At 38.1% G+C, this 24,952-nt stretch overlaps 1 protein-coding gene across 1 annotated transcript; it reads right to left on the bottom strand.

Moving 5' to 3' along the window:
* Nucleotides 1-1,426: 1,426 nt before the first annotated feature.
* Nucleotides 1,427-19,601, bottom strand: LOC139971536 (betaine--homocysteine S-methyltransferase 1-like). Its single transcript, XM_071978099.1, has 10 exons — nt 19,440-19,601; nt 12,663-12,804; nt 12,377-12,501; nt 11,044-11,235; nt 9,982-10,129; nt 9,029-9,217; nt 8,296-8,426; nt 6,947-7,041; nt 5,979-6,101; nt 1,427-4,680 (listed from the first exon to the last, which is right to left on the bottom strand). The coding sequence occupies exons 1-9, from the start codon at nt 19,443-19,445 to the stop codon at nt 5,999-6,001; spliced, it is 1,131 nt and encodes a 376-aa protein (XP_071834200.1). The 5' UTR covers nt 19,446-19,601; the 3' UTR covers nt 1,427-4,680; nt 5,979-5,998.
* Between the last annotated feature and the right edge of the window lie 5,351 nt (nt 19,602-24,952).

Genomic DNA, 24,952 nt, shown 5'->3' with positions numbered 1-24,952 from the left:
TGTTGCTTTAACTGAGCAATTGAACATTTTTCTTATCAGATCTCGTCATCTGAAAAATGTTCAATTGTTCATTTCATTCCAACTGAGTAAATGAACAATTTTCTGCAAAATGTTTAATTGACAACTAACCGTATCTCGTCAATTCAACATTTTTCTGAAATATATTAAATTGTTCACTTCATTCCAACTGAGTAATTGAACACTTTCTTGCAAAATGTTGAATTGAACACTTATAGTATGTCGTCAATTGAACAATTTTCTGCAAAATGTTTCATTTGACAACTTATCATATCTCGTCAATTCAACATTTTTCTGGAAAATATTAAATTGTTCACTTCATTCCAACTGAGCAATTGAGCAATTTTCTGCAAAATGTTTAATTGACAACTAATCGTATCTCGTCAATTCAACAATTTTCTGCAGGGAGGGAGGCAGAGGCGGTGGAAGAGTACGGTCAAATCTAGGAAACGGGACTTCAAGGAGCAGTGCATGCATAGTTACCGCAAAACTTTCCGACAAAATGCATCCTCTGTTAGTCAGTAAAATATCCAGTATTTAAATCTTTTTTCAACAGAGGGGGACATTTTCAGTTTATATTTCTTTTTTTCAACAAAAAAGGCACTTTATAAATAACGATATGGCACTCTTTTATTACAAAAATTGCACTTCTAATTTATGAAATGTTGTTAACAATTTTACATCCCCGTTGCTATACAAATCAGGACGTTGTTAACGATATTTACATGGTTGTTGTTACAATTGACGCCATTGTTAACAATTTTACCCCCTTTTCGCGTTCCGTATCCATAGGCCAAACCAAATTTCTATATCATGACTATTTAGATTTTGAACTAGAAGAGGAGCAAGTTTATCATACTGAACCCCAACCCTTCCATCTGCTCACTCGGAGTAATATCAACATTTTAACCAAAGATTTTCTAAAATAGTTTATATCACCTTCTATCCTCCTTATTTTCACACTATCTGTACTTTAAATTATGCACTTTCACATAATGTCGAATATATGTGAACAAATATAATTGAATAAATATTATCCGCATTCTGATTAAAGCGAAAACGTTTAAATTAAATACCAAGGCAAGCCTAGCTGTATATCAATTACATGCAGACACGTTTAAATTAACAACCAAAGGCAAGCCTATAGTTGTATATCCTTACATGCAGAAACGTTTAAATTAACAACCAAGGCAAGCATGTATATCCTAACACATTAAAGAAACTATGCTTTGGCTTGGAAGTATTGCCAACATTTCATTATCTTATTTCTCGAAGCTATTGAGAACAGTCATTCAACAGAATGGGCACGACAAGTAATTTCATCTGACCGACTTTCGGGCTCATCACCTTGTAGGCTACACCGGTACGCCTCAACTGGTACATAGAGAGATCAAAACATAACCATCTCAAACACAACATCACAATTTTATTGAAAATGAACGAAAAATCATGCATTCTGAAAATGGAATTTCTAAATATCTCAATATATAACTATTATCTGTTCATCTGTTAAATCGTTTCTTAATTACAATGCACTAACAGTTATTGGTCGATTAGTACTAGCGCCATCTGTTTCCTTGAGAGGCAGTGTAATTGACTAGAAGTTAACTGAGGATTGTAGTGACGTCACACAATGAAAATTAGATATGTTGTCAGAAATAAAAGTAAGAAGAATCACATCTGCATAGTTATGAAATAGTAAACTGAGGCCATGCCATGTGGCTGGAAGCCCGTAGTGTGTTTCAAGTGCTGTGAATGTAAAATGACTAGTTTCACGACATAAGGGAAAGGTCATTATTTGATCTCAATACCTCTTTTAATAACATGATTTTTGTTGTACCGCTGTGTTCAGTTGTGGAAATGCTATGTTAAGTGCAGCAGGTCCATAGCCATAATTCCAATTTTGAGGCACAAATGTGGCTAATGTCCGCCGGGGGGGGGGGGTGACTAAGGTGAGGGCGAATCCCCCCTATGAGGAATATTTGTTATGATGTAGGGGATTTGGTTCAAATCTCATATAAGCACAGTAGTAATCCGAATGGTTGCTCACAGAAGTGTACTGTTATGTAATTCAAGACAATAACCCTTAGAGACGAGGGGGGTGAGTCCGGGGGTCAGTGGTAAAAATGGAATAAATCGAAAAAATAATGTATAACTACCTCTATGAAGACTTTGAAGTTTAGTCTTCATTTTTTCATGATATTTCATTACTGGATATTTTGGGGGGGTGTATGCTTGATTTGTATTTGCAGGAGCGAAGGGGGAGGGGGGGAGAAAGAAGTGGTCTGTTTGAAAAATTCTGAAAACTATGTGCTCCATGGGAAAAACTAAATTTAGTAGAACCGCAAAGAACCAAATGTAGTGTATCAAGAAAGAAATTCCTTAAAAATGGGGTTAATCCGTTCAACTTTGACGGTTAACCTGTTCCTGATTGTTCTATCGTAAACCTGTTAGCTTGTTTTTTCATGGGGTTGTTCAATCGAAAAACCGGAAGATTGCTTGTCCCCGTGTTTATTTTCTTCTTCTACGGACACCCCCATACACATATGATAACATCATATATAATATAGTAATATATGATGGTTTGTTCATGCATGGTGCAAGCAGCAAAGTTACAACCATACTAATCAATTCATGACACTATATGACCCCCGATTATCTGTACTTGTATTTAAACTGAGCACACATACAAACAGATACAAACTGTAGGTTGAAGTTCGACGTTTTGTTAAGTCATTTACTCTATAGGGGTTGTTTATTTATTGTAAGAGGACACATTAACAGATAATAAACAGTTAATACTCTGAAAGTCGGTTTCATCCGGTTCTAACTGGCTAAATCTGGATTCAATATATAGTTTTTGAGCCATAGTGTCAGGATTAAGGTTATCGTCTATGTTGTTGATGTTGTTCCAATTACTATGAAGTTGTGTACTTTGTCCCTCCATTAACAAATTCACGTGCTGTTTCGCCCTAATGGACTAAAGGATACGCACCACAGATCGCTATACCTCAGAAGTAAATGTAACGTAATATATCTTCGACGGCCCGATTCTTCGCCTTCCTCGGAGTCGTGATTCAGTTTCCCTTGAATTGAAACCGACAACGACAATAGCATTCTTAGCAGGTATCAACTCAACTCTGCCAAGTTTGAAGAAACTTACAATATCTGGTAAAGTTTGCCCCCTATCACTTCGGCTTATACCCCAGTTTCCTCAATCAATTATCTGTTAATATCTGCCATCTGCCATCTACAATTTAATTGTATTCACTTTTATTTATATTTATCTGTCAATATTGATGTTCTTATATTATTAATATTGATGTATTGATTCATATGATTCACTGAATATGGAGCGGAATTATGTATGTTCTGTGTCCTAAAGGTCCCTACGGTCACATGATTTTGTATCTAAATAATTGTCGTCATCACTATCCTCAGGAAGAAATTAAATAAGCAAAAGTGTGATCAGTCACTTTCGGATGTTTCGGATGTTCTTTTGCGTCGATTCGGCCTTCCAAACATATTTCATCTCTTCCAAGTGCTGGTCATGCGGGCGTAATGTCGTTGAAGGGGAGGTGAGGTATATATATATATAAACATGGATGTCATCCCAGTTCATACCACGTCGTGACGCCGTTGTAATCTGAATAAAATCACATCCCAGTGGTGGATCTAGGAGCCGTTTTACTTTTTATTCGGTATTTGATGATATCAACAATTATTTGGTGATATCAGCAATTATTTAATGATATCAACAATTAATTGCTGATATCAACTTTTAATTGCTGATATTAACAATTAATCACTGATATCATTCATCAAATATCGAATAAAAAGTCAAACGGCTTTCCATACGGCCGGGAGACAAAAGTACGGCTCAAGATGCCGACATTACAACAGCAAATCGAAAGGACAAAAATCGGTAAAAAGTAAGGAATACCCGCACGCCGCGAAACTTGCAAAGCTTTGCGATTTTGCACCGGCCTACCTTGCTTTGAGAAATATATATATATTTTTGTAGCTAATTTATGTGCCAAAATACATTTACGAAGAATAGTCGCTAGAAAAAGAAAAGAAAGTATAAAAATGGCTTGATTATTGGTGTCAACAGCGACAACCTTCGTGTAAAATACAACTATTGACGTTGCGAGTAATTTATATTATATCGTATAAAAGAAAGTTTATTTAATACATAGATAAAGTGTAATTTATCTATGATTTTACAGCAACACAATCACCCAAGTAAAGATGAAAACGTTGATAAATTTCTAAGATTTGTCAATAATAAGTTAATGAATAATGAATAATAAATAATGAATAATGAATAATAAATGAATAAATTATGTAGAACATAACATTTTCTGTTTCGGGTAAAACGCTTAACAACTCTTTAGTTAGAAGCAACCACGTGATTGTAACTACATTAGACCTAAATCTCTTAAATCTAGATTGAGGTATTCAGCTTGCTATCAATATGACATGACGACGTTGCAGATACAAAGTTTATTGTAAAGAACGCATTCAGAGGTGGGACAAAGAGAGGTTTCACCACATAACGAGACCATGCATGTCTGTTTCACGTAACCATGGCAATTGGGGTAATCTACTCCAAGGCGTCACCGCGGCACACAGTATGGATGAACGAGCGTACTTCTAATTCTGAAAAAAGGAGTTACCATTGAGATGAATGACTTGAAAAACGGCATTCCTCCAGCTCACCCCCCCCCCACCACCACCACAACAACACACACCCCACCCACCATCACCCTAAGGCAAAATAATTCACATTGCCAACAGCTTGCCAAGATACAATGTGTTGTTATCCAGGAATGAGACTGGTGGGCTTGTTTACATCGTCCTTCTGTCTTATCTCCCATTTAAAAAAAAAAACAGCAAACAGATTTGAAATTAAACTCATACACAAACAGACACGCGCACATGCACACAAATACTTAATCATGGGACCAAATGAAACTAATCTAGATGAGTTATTTTTAGACGCTATAAGACGATCCTTTGTTTTCGATTATTTTAAAGATTTCATTGTTTTGATTTTATCGCGATCGGTGTATCAGTGTGTAAACGAATGAGTTGCCATATACAGGTGTATATAGTTACACCTCCATGCGGCCAGTGAGTACCGGTACTTATCATGAGTCATATAAGCAGAAAACTTGATACTCCCGTAAAAAAAAAATTATCACAAAAACTAACACATTGACAGGTAAAGGTATATGTAAGATATATGGAACCATCTGTTAATAGGTTTCTAATTAAAGTAAAGTATGGAACGAAGTGATAATGAACAATCCACGATTTAAAGTGAGAACCATTATACTTCAGAAAGCATTCATAAATATAATATAAGAGGATCAAACATGTTACGGGTTAATTAATATCCCCAAATTCTTTGTCGCCCCTCCCCCCCCAACTCCCCAACCCCCTCCATCTCCCCACCTTGGGAATTTGATCATGCAAGAAATTTTCCATATTGTTAAAAACAATGAATGGAACTAAAAGGGCTATTCCGTTCTAAAGGTTTTTCAGCTTAATGTTGGCGCCAATGATGATATGAAATGAAATTTGAATCCATAAAGGAAATTTACAAAGTAGACATAGCACTATAGATTTATAGATTAGTATACAGACATACATACGGACAGACTTATATATCACTCGTTATTCCAGGGAGAGAGAAATGCATCTTTAAAGAGTGTCCAGGTTGATATCTCTATTGGGGGAGTGAATTTCATTTTTACCTAATAGAAGATTTACTCAAAATTAGTTCAGCTGCCAAAGAGAGGATATTTTCGTTCTTGTTGTGAGCTATTTGGAGCGTTTTACTGTAATGAAGGAGTAGAATTCATCCTTGAAGATGGATTGATCAGCCAGGACACTCTCAGGGGTTGAATTTTCGCTCTTTGGAAATAAAGAGTGTAAACGTATTAAATACGTACCAAACGTTTTATATTGTCTATTATGTTTGCTGACCATTTTCTCTTGGAGCAATGTTTGCTAGTAATTTACCATTTTTTCTGCCAGTAGCAGGAGTTAACTTCTCCCAGTACTCACGGGTACATCTTTAAAAGTAAAAGCGAAAGAGAGAGAGAAATAAGATAGATATAAGAAGAACCCAACGGGCACTATAGTTACTTGCTCAAAGGAATATTAAAGTATTCAACACCCAGTATCATAATATTTATGCCCACATGAACCAGCTATTGACCAACAACTGTATTCAAAATGTGGATAAAATCCCAAAAACGTGGGCCCAAATGGACCCAGAAATATTGAGCCCCACGAATTCGGGCCCAAAGAATGTCTCCCAAAATTCGTTTGCGGTGGAAATTCATTCAAAGTCATACTTATTTTACGATATCTTATACTTCTTAATCTATGAGTATAAGAATGTACTAAACATGTAATTTCTTCATGTTGAATATGACTCATTAACAGCATAGAATATAAAGAATAATTTACACTGTATGGTTATTCATTCAGGATCATACTTACTAACCTATCAGTATAAGAACGTACTAAACATGTAATTACTTCATACAGGATAATACTCATGAACAGCATAGAATTTAAAGAATATTTTACACTATATCGGTATTCATTCAGGATCATACTTACTAACCTATCAGTATAAGAACGTACTAAACATGTAATTACTTCATACAGGATAGTACTCATTAATTAACAGCATAGAAGTTAGAGAATATTTTGCAACATACGGGCATGCATTCAGGATCATAAGTTCTAACCTGGAAGTCACAAAATGTACAAAACTCTTCATTCAGTATCACACTCAACTTGTAAGTTAAAGTATAGGTTTAACTTATAGATCATTCATTCAGAAACATTCTTACTAACATTTAATACAAATAAAAAAAAGCAAAGTTTATGTATTGTCCATACTAACCTATCGGTTTGGTTATCCAACATACTTTTCGTTAGTGATTCATATCCACCGTGCTTGTCTTTGCCAGGTGGACGAACTCCCCGCTCTACTGCCAGCTTGAAAACAGTAAGAATTTAGAAAAGATGAATAGTGATTTATTCTTTTTAGAGTATACTAACCTTCCGCAGTTATCACTGCATCAAGGGAAATATTATGATAGGAATTGTTTTTTTTCTATGATCTCACCAATTATGTAAACTATTGTGTTAGTAAAACTCGACAAGACAAACTTCGTTATGGATAATGATAATTTCATCTACAAACTTACAAAATGTTATCTATTAATCCTCTTCATATGAAATGTGATATGTTATTTTCGTTACCAATTTTGATATCACCGTGAGAGCTCGATAAGGTATCATCAGTTTGTTAATATCATTGCTCTTGTTATTAATGTCGTCGTTGTTGTTGCTTATTACAAACGGCTGAGAATCGAAGACTAGCCGATTACTCATGTTCACGGTACCCTCTTGAAGCTTGTAGTTTTAATCCTATGAATTTGCAACCTCGTATCCTTTCCTATTTTTTTTCTTGTATAGAGTATTGTATATAAGCTATGGGCACTATTTAACTAGATGAAAGGATTGGTTCAGTTGTCATACATGTTCATGTTATATGAAAGAGGAAAATGAAAGAAACACAATGGTGAAAAAACTATTCAAATATCTTTTTCGGTTAAAGAGATATTCAAGTGAAAAGTTTTATCAGATTGTGTAGAAACTGCAAAACTCTGACTAGCTGTGATGTCACATCATCACATTCATGAAAAGTCTTTGTTTTTTGCTCTAAATATTTTGTAAGATTTCATGACTTTCAACCAAAAGATATGTCAGGAGATCTCATATTTGTCAAAGGAAGCATTTGAGATTAAACATCTGAAGAATTTTTATTATATTAATTTCAAATGCGTTAAAAAATGTAAATAATTTTTAAAGAAATTTATTCACAAATGTTAAGGAAGTGAAGATGTGACGTCACACACTCACAGTAAGTCTTTCTACACCAGTCGTTTTCAAAGAAATTTTGATATCTTCAAATTGTCATATCTCCTTAACAGAGCATGCTATCATGGTAGTTTCTTCACTGTTCTTTTTGTCTTTTTGTGCTCTTTCATACAAAATAGACATGTCAAACACCTGAACCAATCCTTTAACTTATTCAATATCTGTAAACTATGACATTGTTGTTTGTTTTACATTCCATAAGTGACAAAAGTCAACAGACGGAAAACTCCTCGTTGGCTTGTTTGTGTGTTTGTTCGTGTGTGTCCTTTGTCATACATGTCAACAGAAAACTATGAGGTCATATACCTCTTCTGCGATAGCTCGAATGTGATATGGTTCAAAACCGCAGCAGCCACCGATATATCGCACACCGAGGTTATATGCTTCTCTGGCAAATCTTGCAACGTCAATTCTGGTCAATAACCTTGGTTCCATAGCTGGTGGATAGAACAATTATGGAAATGGTGATTGGCATTTGAGGTGATATTAGGTATACTTTATATAAACATAAATTACACTTCATATTTATCAACCTTATATTTGATGATGGTTAGAAGAAAGGCATGTTACACCGGGGTGGACTGCGTCACATATTGCTACCGGCTCAGCGAATTAACCAACGTCACCGAGGACTTAGAACCAACAACCTTTCGCGACCAAACGGAAGTCGGCGCGTCTGTTCGTTAACTTGACGGCGCCTTCGTCGCCTTGGATCCATCGGCGCACCGCCATCGCCCAGAATATGATACAACAATTTATATGGATAAACAGTGGTGGAAAAAACTCTACCACTATACATATATATAATATATATATGTGTTATAATAATATAGTTAGCTTTCTGATATGCTGATGACATTATTACACGGGACTTGTTCAAGTTTTCTGTCGTAGCCTCATGATGCTAAATACTGATGTCTAGAATACAGACAATCAATTAAATCAATCAATTAAAAGTAGAAATTTCCCAGTATGGTTACATGCGTGGCCATTTGCTGCATTTGAAGACCAATGCAGATATCAGAGCGACTCGACTGACCATATGGAAACTCAGGCAAGACGGTATAGCCTCTCTCGTCATCTCGTATTTCTTGTGTATGCCAACCTACAGGTTGGACCATGAGATAGACATCGTATCCTGCCTCTTTCAAGGCAATCTTCATCATTTCTAATGTCTCCAGTGAGATGAAAGGATCGTAATTACAGTTAACACCAACCACGTCTGCGCCTGTCAACGAAGATGTATATTGAGTCTACAATGACACATGCGTGAACTGCCCCAGCCTATTTGCTGCTTTTTTTGTTTCAATCGAACCTTCAAATTCTTGGCCTATATAGCTTAACTACATCACTAATACACACAGTGTGTTTACATTGCTTAAACAATAACCGAAAACTTCCAGTAGGTTTTTATGGTTCTCTTTAATCTAAATATAGAGCTTGATAAAGAAACGTTGTACGTTAGTTCCTTAACTGAGTTGTACTGTAAGTCACATCACATCTTTAAAATTACTCCGACCTACTAACAAACCTCTATATACATACCACTTTAACATTGTCTCGAGATTGTGCCTATACTTCTTTTTATTTTACTGAAACGATGGCACAAGTGTTTGAAGATATACCAACATAATTATGTAACCGAAAGTTTTGTTAATAGCATGCCGTCTTGGTATCGCTACCATTACTCTATTATTAGCCCTGTATGTATATACAGGGATACAGTATGTCTCACAAAGCACACACATATGTATATTGCACCATCCACGAACGTTGACTGATGCCCGTCCTAGATAGATAGGGTCTAAGGCAAGGGCGTGTTCCCTCCCCCCCCCCCACACCCTTTGCGTATTTTTCTGTGTTAGCGTGAGTGGGGGATTGGTGATATAACGAAAATGATGAGGCATCATTAATCATCAAATACTTAAGGCAGTATATCTGAATTGATTGGATTTATACGTATTCACAAAACTGCTTCCTTCATATTCATACCTGCTTGAGCCATTCGAATTGCGCATTCTTGTGGTGTAACACCCGAAAGATCCCCGGCTGGTCCCACCCTCATCGAGCAAGCGATTGGTAGGTGCATCGTCTTCATTGCTTCAATAGCCCATTCCGCTTCTTCAATATAACCAAAAAACTATAACCAAACCAAAAACAGCAAAATTATAAAAAACATCGAAGTAGAATATATAGTGCTACTTCTACACCATCCCCACCCCTCGGAAGTCCAAACGGGCGAACTCGGGCGCAAATTCGGGAGCCTCCGTTTTTCGGGGCCTCCTTTCGGAGCCCCCGTTTTTTCGGGGCTCTTTTCGGGAGCTTTTTTTCACACGAGGGCGTCACAGTTTGTAATTGAAGTCATAGTACCAAACCAGCAATAGTTGCGAGACCTGCAAATTACTGGAATAATTAAAATCCAGAATGTATACTTTCCTACGTGAACTGTCCCAAACAACTTACGTAACGGCCAAGCGGCACTAAACAAAAGTGTTTATCAGGAGTGTTATAGATGTATCTAGAGGATACCATGCATCGGAGCCAAGGTCCTTTAAGATGAAAGAGATTGAAGCAAAACGAGTTGTAACGCGACTAGATGATATGATGTCATCGTTATGTTGCGAATGCCCCTCTGGGAACCGCAGGCACCCGTTTTCAGGGGGCCGTCTCCTGTTTATCGGGAACCGTTTCGGAAGCCTTCGTTCGGGAACTCCGAAACGGCTCCCGAAAAAAAGCCTCCGAAAAAAAATTGCCTTACTCTAGGGATCAATCATGATGCTACCCAACTCTCTATATTAGGTCAGTTAAACAGTCCATGGACCCGTTCGAATTTTTAACGAACCCCAATTTCCTGAGGACCCTGGCTGGCCACTTTGCCCTCACGAATCCCCACAGATTTCTTACATGTCCTCTAGAGGTCCACGGACTCCAGATTGAGATAGATGAACTTACAGAGTACAACAAAGGAATTAGCCATGTGAAACAATATGTCATGAAACCGAAAATCAATTCCATTCATGTAGTGTCTTAGGTGTAAACCTTTAACGGTCTTACCTCACCGAGGAGAAAATCGATCTTTTTTTCTTTAAAGACTTCCATCTGTTTCATAAACTCGCCCATGACGTGGTCCTTGCCTTTACTTTCTACATAACCAGGGACGGGCGATAAACCGCCAGCAACTAAGGCACCTCCTTCATCCGCCACTTCTCTGGCCAGATCACAGGCTGCTCTGTTTAAGTTCTCGCACTAAGTGAGAGAGACCAATATTGAATATGGACCAATATTGAATATGGACGCTCCATAATGCAAATTCAACGTGAAGTTATCATCTTGCCATCATGACATTACTCATGCATCAAAATAACAATTTGCAAGTTAGACAAGAGCCCAATGGGCACTATGGTTCCTTGCTGATTGGAATATTTAAGTGTTGTATGTCATCACCTTATATCATGATATATATATATATGCCCACATATACCAGCTGGTGACCAACAACTGTATTCCAAGTTTGGATATAATCTGGTTTAGAGTTGTAGAGTTATTGCTATTTTAAATTTTTGGTCCTTCCAAAAGAAAATTGAGCCTGATAAACGATTGCGCTTAAATGGTCCCAAATTATTTGGCGCAGACAACATGGCTCAAAGATAAATTGAGCCCCCAAAATGTCGGCCCCAATGGACCCAAAAATATTGGGCCCCACAAATTCGGGCCAAAGTATTTCCCCAAAATGCTTTTGAGGTGGAAGTATACTTTTGGCCCACCGGGCCAAAAAATGGGCCCGGAATTTTTTGGAGCCCAGATGGCCTTCATGTACCAGCTATTAACCAACCACTGTATACTAAGGTTTGCTACAATCCGACTTCAGGTTACAGAGTTATTGCAATTTTAACATTTGTCCTCTACCAAAAATTGGGCTCAACAAAATGTTACGCCCAAATGATACAAACATATTGGGCCCCACAAATGCGGACCCAAAGAACGTGGCCCAAAATGAATTCGAGGTGGAGGGTAAATTTGGGCCATACCAACCCAAAAATATACCAAAATAATTAGGCTTACATGTACCAGCTATAAACAACTGTATACCAAGTGTGGTTTACAATCCGACTTAAGGATGCGGAGTTATTGCAGTAGATTTTAACGTTTGACCCTATAACCTCATTTATATTCATAAGGTTGGCGCCAAAAACGATAGGGCACACCTTTTTACTATAATACATTTGCATAGCAAGTATGACAAATATTTACCGGTACCACTCCGTTGTTGAGTTATCGTGAACCCAAGCAAATTTCACAGACGCACACACATACATACACACGCAAACCTGACTTTACAGGTTTCTTAGCTTCCAGCAATGAACAAAACAAAAAAGGGCAAACATACATTGACAATTTCTCGCTGGTCCGCATGGTTACCAGCGAAAGTTAATTTATCGTCAGAGGAGTAAAAAGTAAAGGTTTGCATCACATCCGATCCAGCTCTTAAGTAGTCCCGATGAAGTTGTTTTACTGAAAGAACACAACAAAACCATTAAATAAAAAATACTAAAAAACAGTTTGACTGATTCCTTGAATGAAACGCGAGCATTAACAAAGTTGAAAATTGAAAAGCGCGAATCTTGATAATATTTCCTACATGTATATACACCGAAGTATTGAAAGTGACTGACCTGCTTCGGGGTATTGGACCACAGCTTCAGGAGTCCACGCTCCAGCCTCGACGTAACCTCTTCTCTCTAACGTCACTACGAAGCTCCCATCACCGACGACCGGTCCGCTAGCTAACCGTTCGAGAAAAGCCTTTCCGGTATGCTATTTAGAAAAATAAATAAATAAAAACGTGTACAAACTTTCTAGAATTTTCATTTTTTAATAAAAAAAATTAAATAGTAGGAGAAGAAAGATGTTTCGATCCCTGCAGACGGTTTCTGTAATGTCAGAAGCATTTACATATGAATTATTGTTTAATGATACACTAGGTCAAGGAAAGTAGACAGCCGAGATAGATCTTGGGGAATGTGATATTCCTGACCAAGCCCACACCCCACCCCCCCCCCCGGTCCCGGTCTTCCTCCATGCGCCCATACTCACAAATGTTATTTTATTTTATTTTATATTATTCTACTTTGACAAATAACCTCAGCGCCTTCGTTTGAGTTCAGAGAGCAAAACCCTCAGACGCTGCATCGGTTATGTGTAACTGCAGGTACACAAAATCATATATTTATCTAAAGTAGTTTGCAACTTAAAGAACATACCTGTACACGAAAAGATAACGAATCTGCTATCATCGATAGAAACTCTATGAGTCATAATAGGCCTATGTACATAATATGTACATAAGCTGTATATATATATATATATATATATATAGGCCTATATATATATATATAGGCCTATATATATATATATATATATATATATATATCCGTCAAGTAATATTATCTTTAGTGTACAGTCCACATTTAGCTGAGGCACGACACAAAACGATATGAACAATAGGAACCATGAAAAGCTTGCCACCGCGAACCGCTGCCACAACGAGCAGCTTGCCACAATGAACCACTTGTCACCGTGCACAGGTTGGCACCATGAACCGCTCACCACCACGAACCGCTTGTAATCATGAATCGTTGCCACCATGAACCACCTGCCACCATGTACAGGTTGGCACAATGTACTGGTTGGCACCGTGAAACAGTTGGCACTATGGATGAACCAGTTGGTACCATGAACCAGTTGATAGTATAAACCAGTTGGTCTCATGTTCCTGTGGGCAACATGTAGCGGGCAGGAGGCATAATGAAACACTTATGTCATATTTTAAGTTGATTTCGTTTTAGTTTGTTTTACATTTTGCTTTATAATAGATTGATAACAAAACTGAATGAATTTGCAAATCGTTTCAAAACTGAGCCCTATAGGCAAACAAAGAATGACAACGTCTGTCAAAGTCTATTCAGGGAGCTGCTGTTGTATCATCTAATCTTATCTTATAAACCAACAATGTTTACTTTCTTGAGGATTCATTATCACATGAAAGATTGCCAAGTGTTGCTTTGCTAATTCCTATACACATTCATGTCCAAAGTACGGTGAGAATATACGTGTCCGCGAAGAGTGGGTGGGGGATTATATAAGTTGGTTCATATAGATGTAGACATCTATGAACAGAGTCAAAACTACATAGGTCTTCGCAACTTGAGCTTAAGTGGATCGACGGAGTAGCTTATGGATAAATGGTTATGGAGTGTGTGAGATCGTGTGGGTGGTGAGGGGGAAGGGGGCGGGTAATTTAATGATATGCTGGGCATTACTTTAGACATTATCTTTCAATTTGGTGATGTACCGTACTTTCCTATAAATGTTTTATACTTTATGAGCTACAACCCCCGTTGTTTGGACCAATATTTGGGTAAAGAGTCTACACATTGGCACTGTGTTGTAGCCTACTGATTTTCTACATTAGTTTCTTAGTTGTGGACGTATAGACATTAATTGCTGTGCACATTATCACATTGATATAGCTTTGTGTGTTTTTTTATCTTTTCATCGCAGAGTTAGCTCTAAAATGTTGTCGGTCCTTCTACCCGAAATTTCCAACGATTCACACGGGGGTAACAGTAATTATACTGTAACTCTTTAAGTTTTGTACCACAGTAAAAGCTGGATGGTGCTGATAAATATGATAAATCGGTTGCATGTGATATTAGGATTACAGTAAGAACTGAGGATATGTGTAATTCCAATAAATGCATCAAATTGGATATGTTGGGATTACACATATCCTCAGTTCTTACTATAATCCTAATAGCACATGCTAATCAGGGACGTAGCCAGGGGGAGCAGGGGAGCGACCGCTCCCCCCCCTTTCAGTGTCGATTTTTTTTTTTAAACTGTCGTTTTTTTAGCATGGTATTTTGTCAGTGCTCTTTTGATCTTGAATACTCGTCAGCTCCGTTAACTCGATTGTAATCGTAGTAACATTCACGCCTACTGATTCAACTACTTACTTAGTTTGGCAGATGCAATTAGCTAAATTTAGCTTATAGCCAATTACAAGCCTACAGTTGGCCACTGCGTTATAAAATACATATTGCCTACCTAACCGCACTCTATGGAATGTCACGAACTGTATGCACAACAACGTCGACAACGTTCGTTCAATGAGTCGTCCTAAGTTGTTGCACGAACAGCATGTTATGAAGCTAAGCTAGCAATCGTACGTGATACGCACTTCCTATAAATTATTATTACACTACTAATACACTGCGATAACGATATTTGTTTTTAGGCCACTGCATATCTGGCTGTATTACAAAATATGAAAGTTTATATAGTCCATCAGTTAAGTTCGTCAAATGTATTAAAGTCCAGACATTGGACAATAAACAAGAATCATCCTACTGGAAAACTTGTAAAAGAGCACTATGTGTGTCTTTCTGATATATTATGTAAAAGAACATGTAAAAGAATTTAAACAGGAAACAAAATCTGCTGATACTGATATCATATGATCAGGGCGTAGCCAGTATGTAGCACGATAGTTTCATTCAACACTCTATACCCCCCGAAAAAGACTATAGGATCCGATCTTGTCAGTTTTTTAACATGTAGTTAAGAACCCGTTTACGCAGATAATATTTCAGTTGAGAAAACACTTGACAAATTTGCATCAGATCGCAATCGTCGGATAGCTCTCGCCTTCTCTTATTAGGCTAACTTAAACATTTACTAGCTACAGTTGTATCAAAGACATTTCTGGACTATCTTTGTATCTACAAGTATCAGAAGTTGAAAAGTAAGACTACTCTGTACATGTACCTTCAAGGGCGGCGGAACCGGGGGGCACAGGGGGCAAGTGCCCCCCCCCCCCCCACTTTTCCTCAGGTTAAAATTGTGCCCCTTTTCTACATAAAACTTGTACTCTTGATCACCTTATTAAGTCAGCAATATTTCAGTAAGAGATCTAATCCTAATTTAGAACTATCAGGGGCGTAGCCAGTATGTAGCACTGTAGGCCCGGGCCTACACTTTTTTTGGCCAAGTTATCTTTTTTATTAAAACACCCATAATTCAAATCCATAAGCTTGCTGGACGAGTTTAAGAGTCTAGACAGGAAAAACTATTGAAATGAACGTAGCAAGATTATGGCTAAATTAGGTGACCTATTCTTCTGTCATCTAGGCTGTCATTCATATCGCGTGCCGTTTCATTCAATACTCTACCCGCCGAAAAAGACTAGGATACGATCTTGTCAGTTTTTTAACATCTACTTAAGAACCCGTTTACGCAGATAAAATTTCAGTTGAGAACATTCCACAGTCAAATAAGCCTATCGTTGATTAACAGACTTAATATGTATAGAGATGCAGCACTTTGTTGCCTGTTGTTGTCACAATCGGCGTTCCAAGTTCCAAAACAGCCTTTTCGATAAACATTTACTACCTACAGTTGTATCAAAGACAAATACTGGCTATGGTTGTATCAAAGACATTTCTGGCCTATCTTTGTATCTACACTATCAGAAGTTGAAAAGTAAGACTACTAAGACGGGGGGGGGGGGGGGCGTTGATGGAGTGATGTGTATACGCAAATAAGATAATACAATAAGATTTATAAAGGGTACTAAATATCAGGCTGCATCAGTCCAATCGAATTTCTGCAAAGTGCCCTTTGACCTCGGTGCCCCCCCCCCAGATTAAAAGTGCTTCCGCCGCCCTTGTGTAACTTGCTAATTTTAATACATTATGTATTATTGAATTACGTACTATTTTAACTCGTTTGTTTTTGGGGTTTAAAAGTGATATTGAATGAGGTGTCTCAAGTTAGCAAGAGGCCAGGGAACCAGAATGAACACTAGGGAAGGGCCGTTTCCGGCCATCTGGGGGGTTTGTAAAACCAAAAATTTTCTTGTACGCTCCGCGCCAACCGATGGTGGCGCTCCGCTCAGATAGTCGTGCCTACAACTTTGAAAATCCATATCAGTCGCAAAAAGTGCTCCCCCCCCCCTTTCAAATTCCTGGCTACGTCGCTGATGCTAATGACTTATAGCACGATCCAGTAGATATTGTGGTACAACACTTTAAGATTTACAGTAGTTACTGTAGTCTCTGTGTGTATCGAGTGGAATGTGTATATTCAGGGAGTTGTTCCATAACAACTCCCTGGTATATTCGTGCACAAAAGATATGACACTAGTGTGATCAGGGAGTGTTTCCATAACAACTCCCTGGTGTGATGACATGAATTATATACAATGCAGGGCTGAGATAAATTAGAATTATTTTTAATTTGAAAAAAAAACATGCAATGCAAACGAAACGAAGTGAAAGTTAAAACAATGCTGACTTAAACAAACTGCGCTGTAAAAATGAAAAACATGAAATATGATGAAACGAGAAAACAACAACAACACTTGATTGCCATCGTCAATTATATGAACAGATAATAATGAAGTTTCGTGTTTCATTTGCTACTGAATCTAAGAATACCCATGAACTAAACTAGATATTGGCGTGCGCAGGGGTTGGGGCGGGGGGAGGAGAGACTCACCAGTCGGGGCAATATGGTTCAGTCAGGATTTGTTCTGCAGTCAGACAGGGGAAATAATTAGACCATTATTACGGGTATTCACCCCCCCCCCCCACACACACACACACACACGCAAACACACACCCACACATACACCTTTGAAATTCTGTGCACGCCAATGGTTATAATGAAATTAAGAAACAAAACTAAAATGTCAGGATTAGTAACTTCGTGTCCTGGAAAACATCGCAACGTTTGATGAATAAAAATGTGGTTACTACAGCTTTACTTCATTGGCTAAAGTCACATATACCGCACGCGTATTCCCCATCTCACCGAATTGACTATATAGTTATCGTTACTCTACTATAGGGTCCGTCCATTCAGAGAACAACTTCCTGGATCATCGGAAATATAAGGGTAAGTATTTCTCCATCGCAAGAAGCAACCAGTTGGTATCTAATCTTACTAGATTAAATTGGCTGGAGGCTGGTGAGACACTCAATAAGGTCATTTTTCATTGGAAAGACGAAATAGACTACGTATTACGTCACGAGACAGAGCCTGGTCACGAAAATAAAACAGCTTCGTGCACTCCGGCCATCCCTACGTCCACTTAAAGGGTGTGAAGACTCGAGCACAAAGAAACGTCTCATGCCGGTAATCTGACCTAGTTTCGAATGAGGTGTAACAGAAGTGTTAGACACTACCATCGATCCCACACACAGCTTGCTACCGTCGGTAATTAGACACTAGTGTACAGTCAGTACATGCAGCTACGGTTAATACCCATGCACAACACAGTGTATAAAGCAGCGATGGACATCTCAGGTCTAGATAAATGATAACAAGGTATCACGTTTCATTACTGTCACACAGATTATATCACTTAGAACTTAGATTTGACCATTCAACCCCCCCCCCCAACACCCCCCCCCCCCGCACCCAACCCCTCTCGCGGCGTGAAGAGGTTAATGAGATAACAGCATAACAGATAACTGCCTGGTCAACCCTATCGAAACTATCAACTAAACCTTTAACGTACACCGTGGCATTACAATAGTCAAAAAACGTATCACAATGAACAGCGTTTCAGCCTATTTTTGAGCTATTCAGTGTTGATTCTTGAAAAGCTTGTAGCATCACACAGTCTAGATGCATGGCGGTAAACTGTTGTTCGAGTTGCTTCTTGAGTATCATATTCAACGGATGTGTTGAAACCCTGAGAAAATCGTGATAAATACCCTCTACAGCATATGGGTGTGACTAAAGCTACTACAGGAAAATATATCTGGGCGACGAAAATATTCAGAATTTAAAACTGTCCTTGATTAATCGCCAGTGAACGATCAGTTGGTAAACAAAACTCTAAGAATTGACGCAAATAACTTTGACCCACTTCTAGTCTTCTTCTGGGAAGGTGACCCAAAGTACTCCCTATTAAAACAATGTGACAGCCAACTCATGTCACAAGTGTCGCTGGCCATATAAAAATAAATATATATATATTTTTTTTCGTTTTGACATTGTACAGTCTTGCTCGTAAATAATGGAGCCCCTCTGCAAATCCAATTCATCCATCAGCCAAAGAATCAACCTCCCTAGGCAGCCTACCGATTGAGAATTAAAAACGGTTAGTTGCACAACTAACCCCCCCCCCCCCCTGCCCACCTTGTGCGCCCTCCGTGCATGTCCATGGTCGCCTTTAGTCCCTATTTCCTATTTCCATTTGGACCGTTATACACAAATGGACGATGCACATCGTCCATTTGTGTATCACGGTCCCATAATGGTTCAGCGTGAGTGAGCTAACCAGCATATCTATTTGATTATTTGAATTTAGTTTGGAAAGCTAACATACACACACACTGAACCAATGAAACTATGAGAAAGAAAGGAAATAATGTACTTACTGCCATATTTGTGATATAGAAATTGGAATATGAGATGAGCACTTTCCCCTTCAAAGAACAAAATGAAAACAATCTGCGGCCGTTTTCAGCTGCGTAATAAACTTCTGTTGTGAAGTGTTGACTTTATACGAGTGGGCGAAGGTGCACTTTTCCAGCTAATGACTTCTTGTTGACTATAGGCATTAGGCATGCGCGTACAGCTGTGTTTCACCACGGCACTATCTTATCGCTTGCTGCCCCGGTAATCAATGCGTGCAATTTATATGATTAGGTAACAATGACTGAGCAGTCGCAGATATCACAATAGGTAACAATGTCGCCCTACCCAGCTAGATTTGGCAAACAATATGGTTAAATTCTATGAGGCTGTGTGTAGTGGCAGTCCCGAGCAAGAGAAGAAGAAACATCACAATAATATATATATACTGCTGTATATTGTGTTTTTACTGTATGGGTTTGTTGTGCTATACAGGGGCGTCGGAAGCTATTTTGGATTGGTACGGCAGATCAGAGTGTGGCCATCTATCATAATTATCGGGGGGGGGGGGGGGGACGTTTGGTAGGTCAAACTACGCTACGCGCCACCATGGTTGGCGCGTAGCGTAATGGAGAAAATTTGAAAATGCCTCCCAGATTGCAGGAAATGGCACTTCCCGAGCTTGAAAACAAGACTCCTGCCATGCCAGAGTAGTCACATTTAGCCTACTTGCCGTCGTCATTATTGAAAATTATTGAAAAATATACCTCCCAGATGCGTTCTGCCTTGTCTGTTTTTGTACCCGATTAATCTTCTGAAACACATTTTTGAAGTATGTTTCATTTTGGTTCTTTATTTTTTGCCATTTTTTTCTTAGTCCTACTTTTTTTTTTTTTTTTGGCGCCGTGAATATTGGTCCTGCGTTCGCCGGCCGGGACCTGCCGTACCAGCTCCGACGCCCCTGCTATAGGTTGGGAGCGGATCAGTCGTTGGTTTTCGCGCCCAGGATCTTTGCACGGTGAATTTTCATAAAATATATCTGTGCTTTTCGGACTCGTGATACACAATTGATGATGATCACACAGTCACAGTCTCGATGCAAGAGGACTTGGGTTGACAGTGTTTTTTTTTTTAATGTTTATATATTTAACCGCACAACATTAAAAAAGCAAAACAATGTAGAAAAATACATGAAGAATGGTAACAAGAACTAAGTGCAGGATGACACAGAAAAGTCTGACTAATGTCCACTGTGGTCCATACAAACATGAAAATACTACAGGAACAATACATCCAAATATGTCAAACAAACATATATAAAACATTGATCTAAACGTACAAAACTATAGAGCTCTCTTCCCGTTCAGTTTAGTCGAAAAAATATTATTTAATTGTTGATTTAAAAATAGTTGGATCAACAGACTTTTGAAATTTGGCCGGTATTGAGTTCCATACAAAATACAACTAGTATAACGAAATGTTTTCACACCATAATTTGTAGAATACCTGGGCACAGAATAGATGAAAGATTATAGATCTCGTATTATAACGACGATTAACAGGGAGAACAACAGATGTCAGGTAATAAGGAGACCACCCATTGAGAATCATGTACGTGTGATTTAAAAGATTAGTACATGTAAATTTGTCTTTTTAATATGTTACAGAGGAACATAATCTAAGCATTCCAGTGAAATTTGCATTCAACTCCTATGTACCGTTTTTGAGATATTGACATTTGAAGTTATCTGCATGATGTTCTACCAAAAGTGAACTTGAAGCAAAAAGATGTGATGTCATAGTTGCACACGACACACAGCAGGTGTAACAAAAAACACAAAGAATCATGGACGGAGTTGGCCAACAACTTTTTGAATTAAAATCAAGTCATTGTCATGCAGTATTAAGTTGTAGCGAAACTTCGAAGGACACTTTTGAGGGCGGAGGGGGGGGGGGGTTAGAGGGTGGATAATGGAGATGGGAAGAAGATCGTGTGGGTGAATGGAAATATCCAGTGACGTTGGTACGCTATACGTCTATAGTACAAACGAGTCCAGTGGGTAAGGAGAGGAGGAGACGGCATAGGGAATGCACCAAGGAATTTGTTTATTTCGCACAGTTCCACGTAGGTTCGTCTGACACCTGCGACCTATGTGCATTTTCATGCATATTGAAGCTTGTAGGCCTACAATGCAAATCATTAGTAAATGTGTCCAGTTATTATGGGGCCGAGTAAATTTTCAAATCCACCCTTCCCCGCGGCCACCGCATACATCCATGGCACATATCATTAGCTTTCGAAAAATCATCTGCTCATAGGAACGGGTTACTACTATAGAAAAGAATAGGCTCCAAGATTATCATCTAGGCTTCGTAGTTTTACGAGTGACCTGTAGAGGTACATCGGAGGCTCTACGACGGTTTACAGAAGGACCAACGACAACAAAAGTAAATAAGTAAACAAATATAGTTTACAAAATCCATTAACTTCCAACTTAATCCCATGAACGCTAAGACGTTTCTGATACATGTGAGCATGAGCAATGGTGTAACGGAGTACTAAATATCAGCACTTTTCGGTATAAGCTGTCACACTTGTTTAAACCACGCGAAACACAGACTATCATATGTGTAGTTACTAATTAGTACGAGGTGAAAGGGAAATGGGAAGTCCCAATCTCGCCGCCTCCTCCCCCCCCCCCCCCACACACACAAAATTGAAGGATGTAGATGATGTATAACATTATTGAATCACTGACAAACTTCTCAGTGCTCACATCCATGCAATAGGGGTGGAGGAAGGGGGTAGATTATATACAGAAAATAACAACAAACAAAGTCAGTAAAAGACAGTCAGATAAAACCTAAGAGGTAACATATTTAGATATAGATTCAGGAATTTCAGCTCATAGACCTAGGAACAAGCGAAAAGGGGAAAGCGCCAGACTCCCTCCCTCCGCTCCCCCTCCGCTCCCTCCCCTCCCTCCCTCCCCTCCCAATTTTGGGAGAACTATATATTTTCTGCTACCTACCGGTATATTTCAACTACGGATGCACTTGATGACGGTGCTTTGATCATTCAGCTGGACTTTTTGCGTTATTACAATTTTGACGTGAAAATTCAAAATGTTGATGAAATACATCATCATTTTCAATAGTTACTGTTTAAAGTTTGTCGTAAAAAGTAACAATTTCAAATAGAAAGGTTAAATGAATTATTTTTTATTGCTTCCTATATACGCAGCGGTTGTATCTTCATGGTCAACCAGGACACTAGGAAAAGGACATCATATGAACATAATAAGATAAGCCCATTCAGGGTCATAAGTCAGATTCAATAATCGTCATGCCCACAGCGAAACACAAACTTTAAACAACATAACATAACTTACATGAAATGTGATTAAAAACATCGTACCATTGTTGGTGAGAATGATATTATGTTCTTATGATGTTCCCGACACGCTCTTCCTTATAGAAAACGTTTTTTTACAGCACGGATGCAGTGAAGAATATAAGGGAGGAGACTAGAAGAGGCGCGCCACTTTTAATCGTTCAATTATTTTAAAAACAACAACAAAATAAAAAATTGCGCATACATGAGATACTAAATAAGATATATGTTTGCGTCTAAATTCCCTTAATATCAACTAACTTGCTCAAAGGGGGAGGGAAGCCAAGTAATATAAATTCCTCTTACGTAGAATACAAATGTTATGTTTTACTCAAGTGGAATGCAATTTCACTTAAGTAGAATTGTATTCCACTTAAGTAGAACATACATTCACATAAACTTATTGAATACTACTTAAGTGAAATTACATTTCTTAAGTAAAATATATGGTCTCTTATACATGAGTGAAATAGAATTCTACTATATTAAAACTGAGTTCTTCTTAAGTAGAATTGGATTCGACTTAAGCATAATACAGGCCATGACAATAAATGAAATCACCATTTAACATGTTGTGGATCACAGAAATATGCTACATTTAAAATTTGACGGAGGTATGCACGTCTGTGTTATACAAAACACGTTAACAAAACGGTAAAGCAATATAGAACAATATTTGATTAGCGCACACCAGTAAAATTGCTTAGTCATTGTCCATGTAGCTATCACGAGGGATCTATATACATATTTTTTGAACTATGTAACACCACACTAATGGTTGCATCACTCAGACCCAGGCGTGCCAACGTGATCTTTCGCACTTTGAATTCTCTGCATCCAGTTTTCTATCAAATTTTGCTTATTCATTGTACAGAGTTAGTTATCGTTCTATGTCACCCGCTTTGATCGATTTTAATCATTTTTATCATAAAACTAATAGAAGAAAAATATTTAATTAATCAAACATATTTTAGCAATCTCATTCTATGTGTCTTAAGATAAGTGTTGATGTAATCATAGGAAAGACAGGGAGACAATTACTATATATATGACTTGCATTATTCACGTGAGTGGAAACAAATGTGTATATTATACAATCCGTGCAACTGTATACGTTTCTTTAGGCAGAATGTATGAAGTAAGAGTTAAGTTATACAGAAGTCCCTAGTAAATTACCATCAAAACCGCGGTGCCTAAAGCCACTTTCTGTTTTCGTAAATGAACTTTATAACCCTCACCTTCCTCCACCTGCCCATCGCCATTCAGATCTAGCTACCGGAAACAAAACAGGTAGCAATAACGTCTTTAAACAAAACAACATATACCATTATAGCAGTTCCTTCATTGTTAAATACAAATCTTGGACCCTTGGGATGAATTACCGCGAGTGTTCATTTCAAACGCCGATTGCATTTTTTTCAGCGTGAAAATTGACTCTTTTTAAAACAATTTTGAATATGACTCGATGTGATATTTCATGTTAGTATATGGCGATACCCCCATACACTTAGTAGACCTAAAAAAGTTAGCTTAATAATTAAACAATGAATGTAGCATTACAGTTCCATGATGTACATTTCGTATAGTTTTGTACTTCTGACTACGGGTATGAAGTGCTCGGTGTTAATTAATGTTGCTGTCGACGCCTATGACGTCCGTGCAACAACGGTTAAAGTGACAGGTTGTTCTTTGACTGATAACTGTGTTCTGAATTAGAGACGCTACTATAGGGTCTCTATTCTGAATAGAAGGAAGGCGCCCTCTTCACCGTTTAGGCGAAGAAAATGAGCAGTGTATAACTGATCCAATGAATGATGAATATAAGGAGAATTTTATATCATAATAAAAATCAGCATTTATATTTAAGAGAAATCCGCTTATGGATTAAAACGTAAACGTCGGGTGGCTTCCAATTCAACATTTTTAACTGAAATTTGGAATCTTTACAATTTAGAAAGTCATTTCAGATGGGAAAACCGTAGATTGCTCTTAAAATGAAATTCCACCTTACTATGACCAGGCCGGGATGTGTCGCAATTTGAGTTTCTCTATCGCTGTTCCGGTTTTCAAGTTTATTAGCTTATGAAATATTGTACTTAAATGTTGATTTCATTGATTCCAGACCATGGAGGTCAGTCCTGG

The sequence above is a fragment of the Apostichopus japonicus genome, chromosome 8 (assembly GCF_037975245.1).
Source record: "Apostichopus japonicus isolate 1M-3 chromosome 8, ASM3797524v1, whole genome shotgun sequence".
NCBI lineage: Eukaryota > Metazoa > Echinodermata > Holothuroidea > Aspidochirotida > Stichopodidae > Apostichopus > Apostichopus japonicus.
The sequence above is the reverse complement of the archived record's forward strand: the minus strand, read 5'-3'. Positions and strand labels throughout refer to the sequence as shown.

Coding starts and splice junctions, on each gene's coding strand:
- LOC139971536 (XM_071978099.1), bottom strand. Junction 12,502..12,662: donor GGTCCAATACCCCGAAGCAG/GTCAGTCACTTT, acceptor GTGTTCTTTCAG/TAAAACAACTTCATCGGGAC. Junction 9,218..9,981: donor AATTCGAATGGCTCAAGCAG/GTATGAATATGA, acceptor CTTCGTTGACAG/GCGCAGACGTGGTTGGTGTT.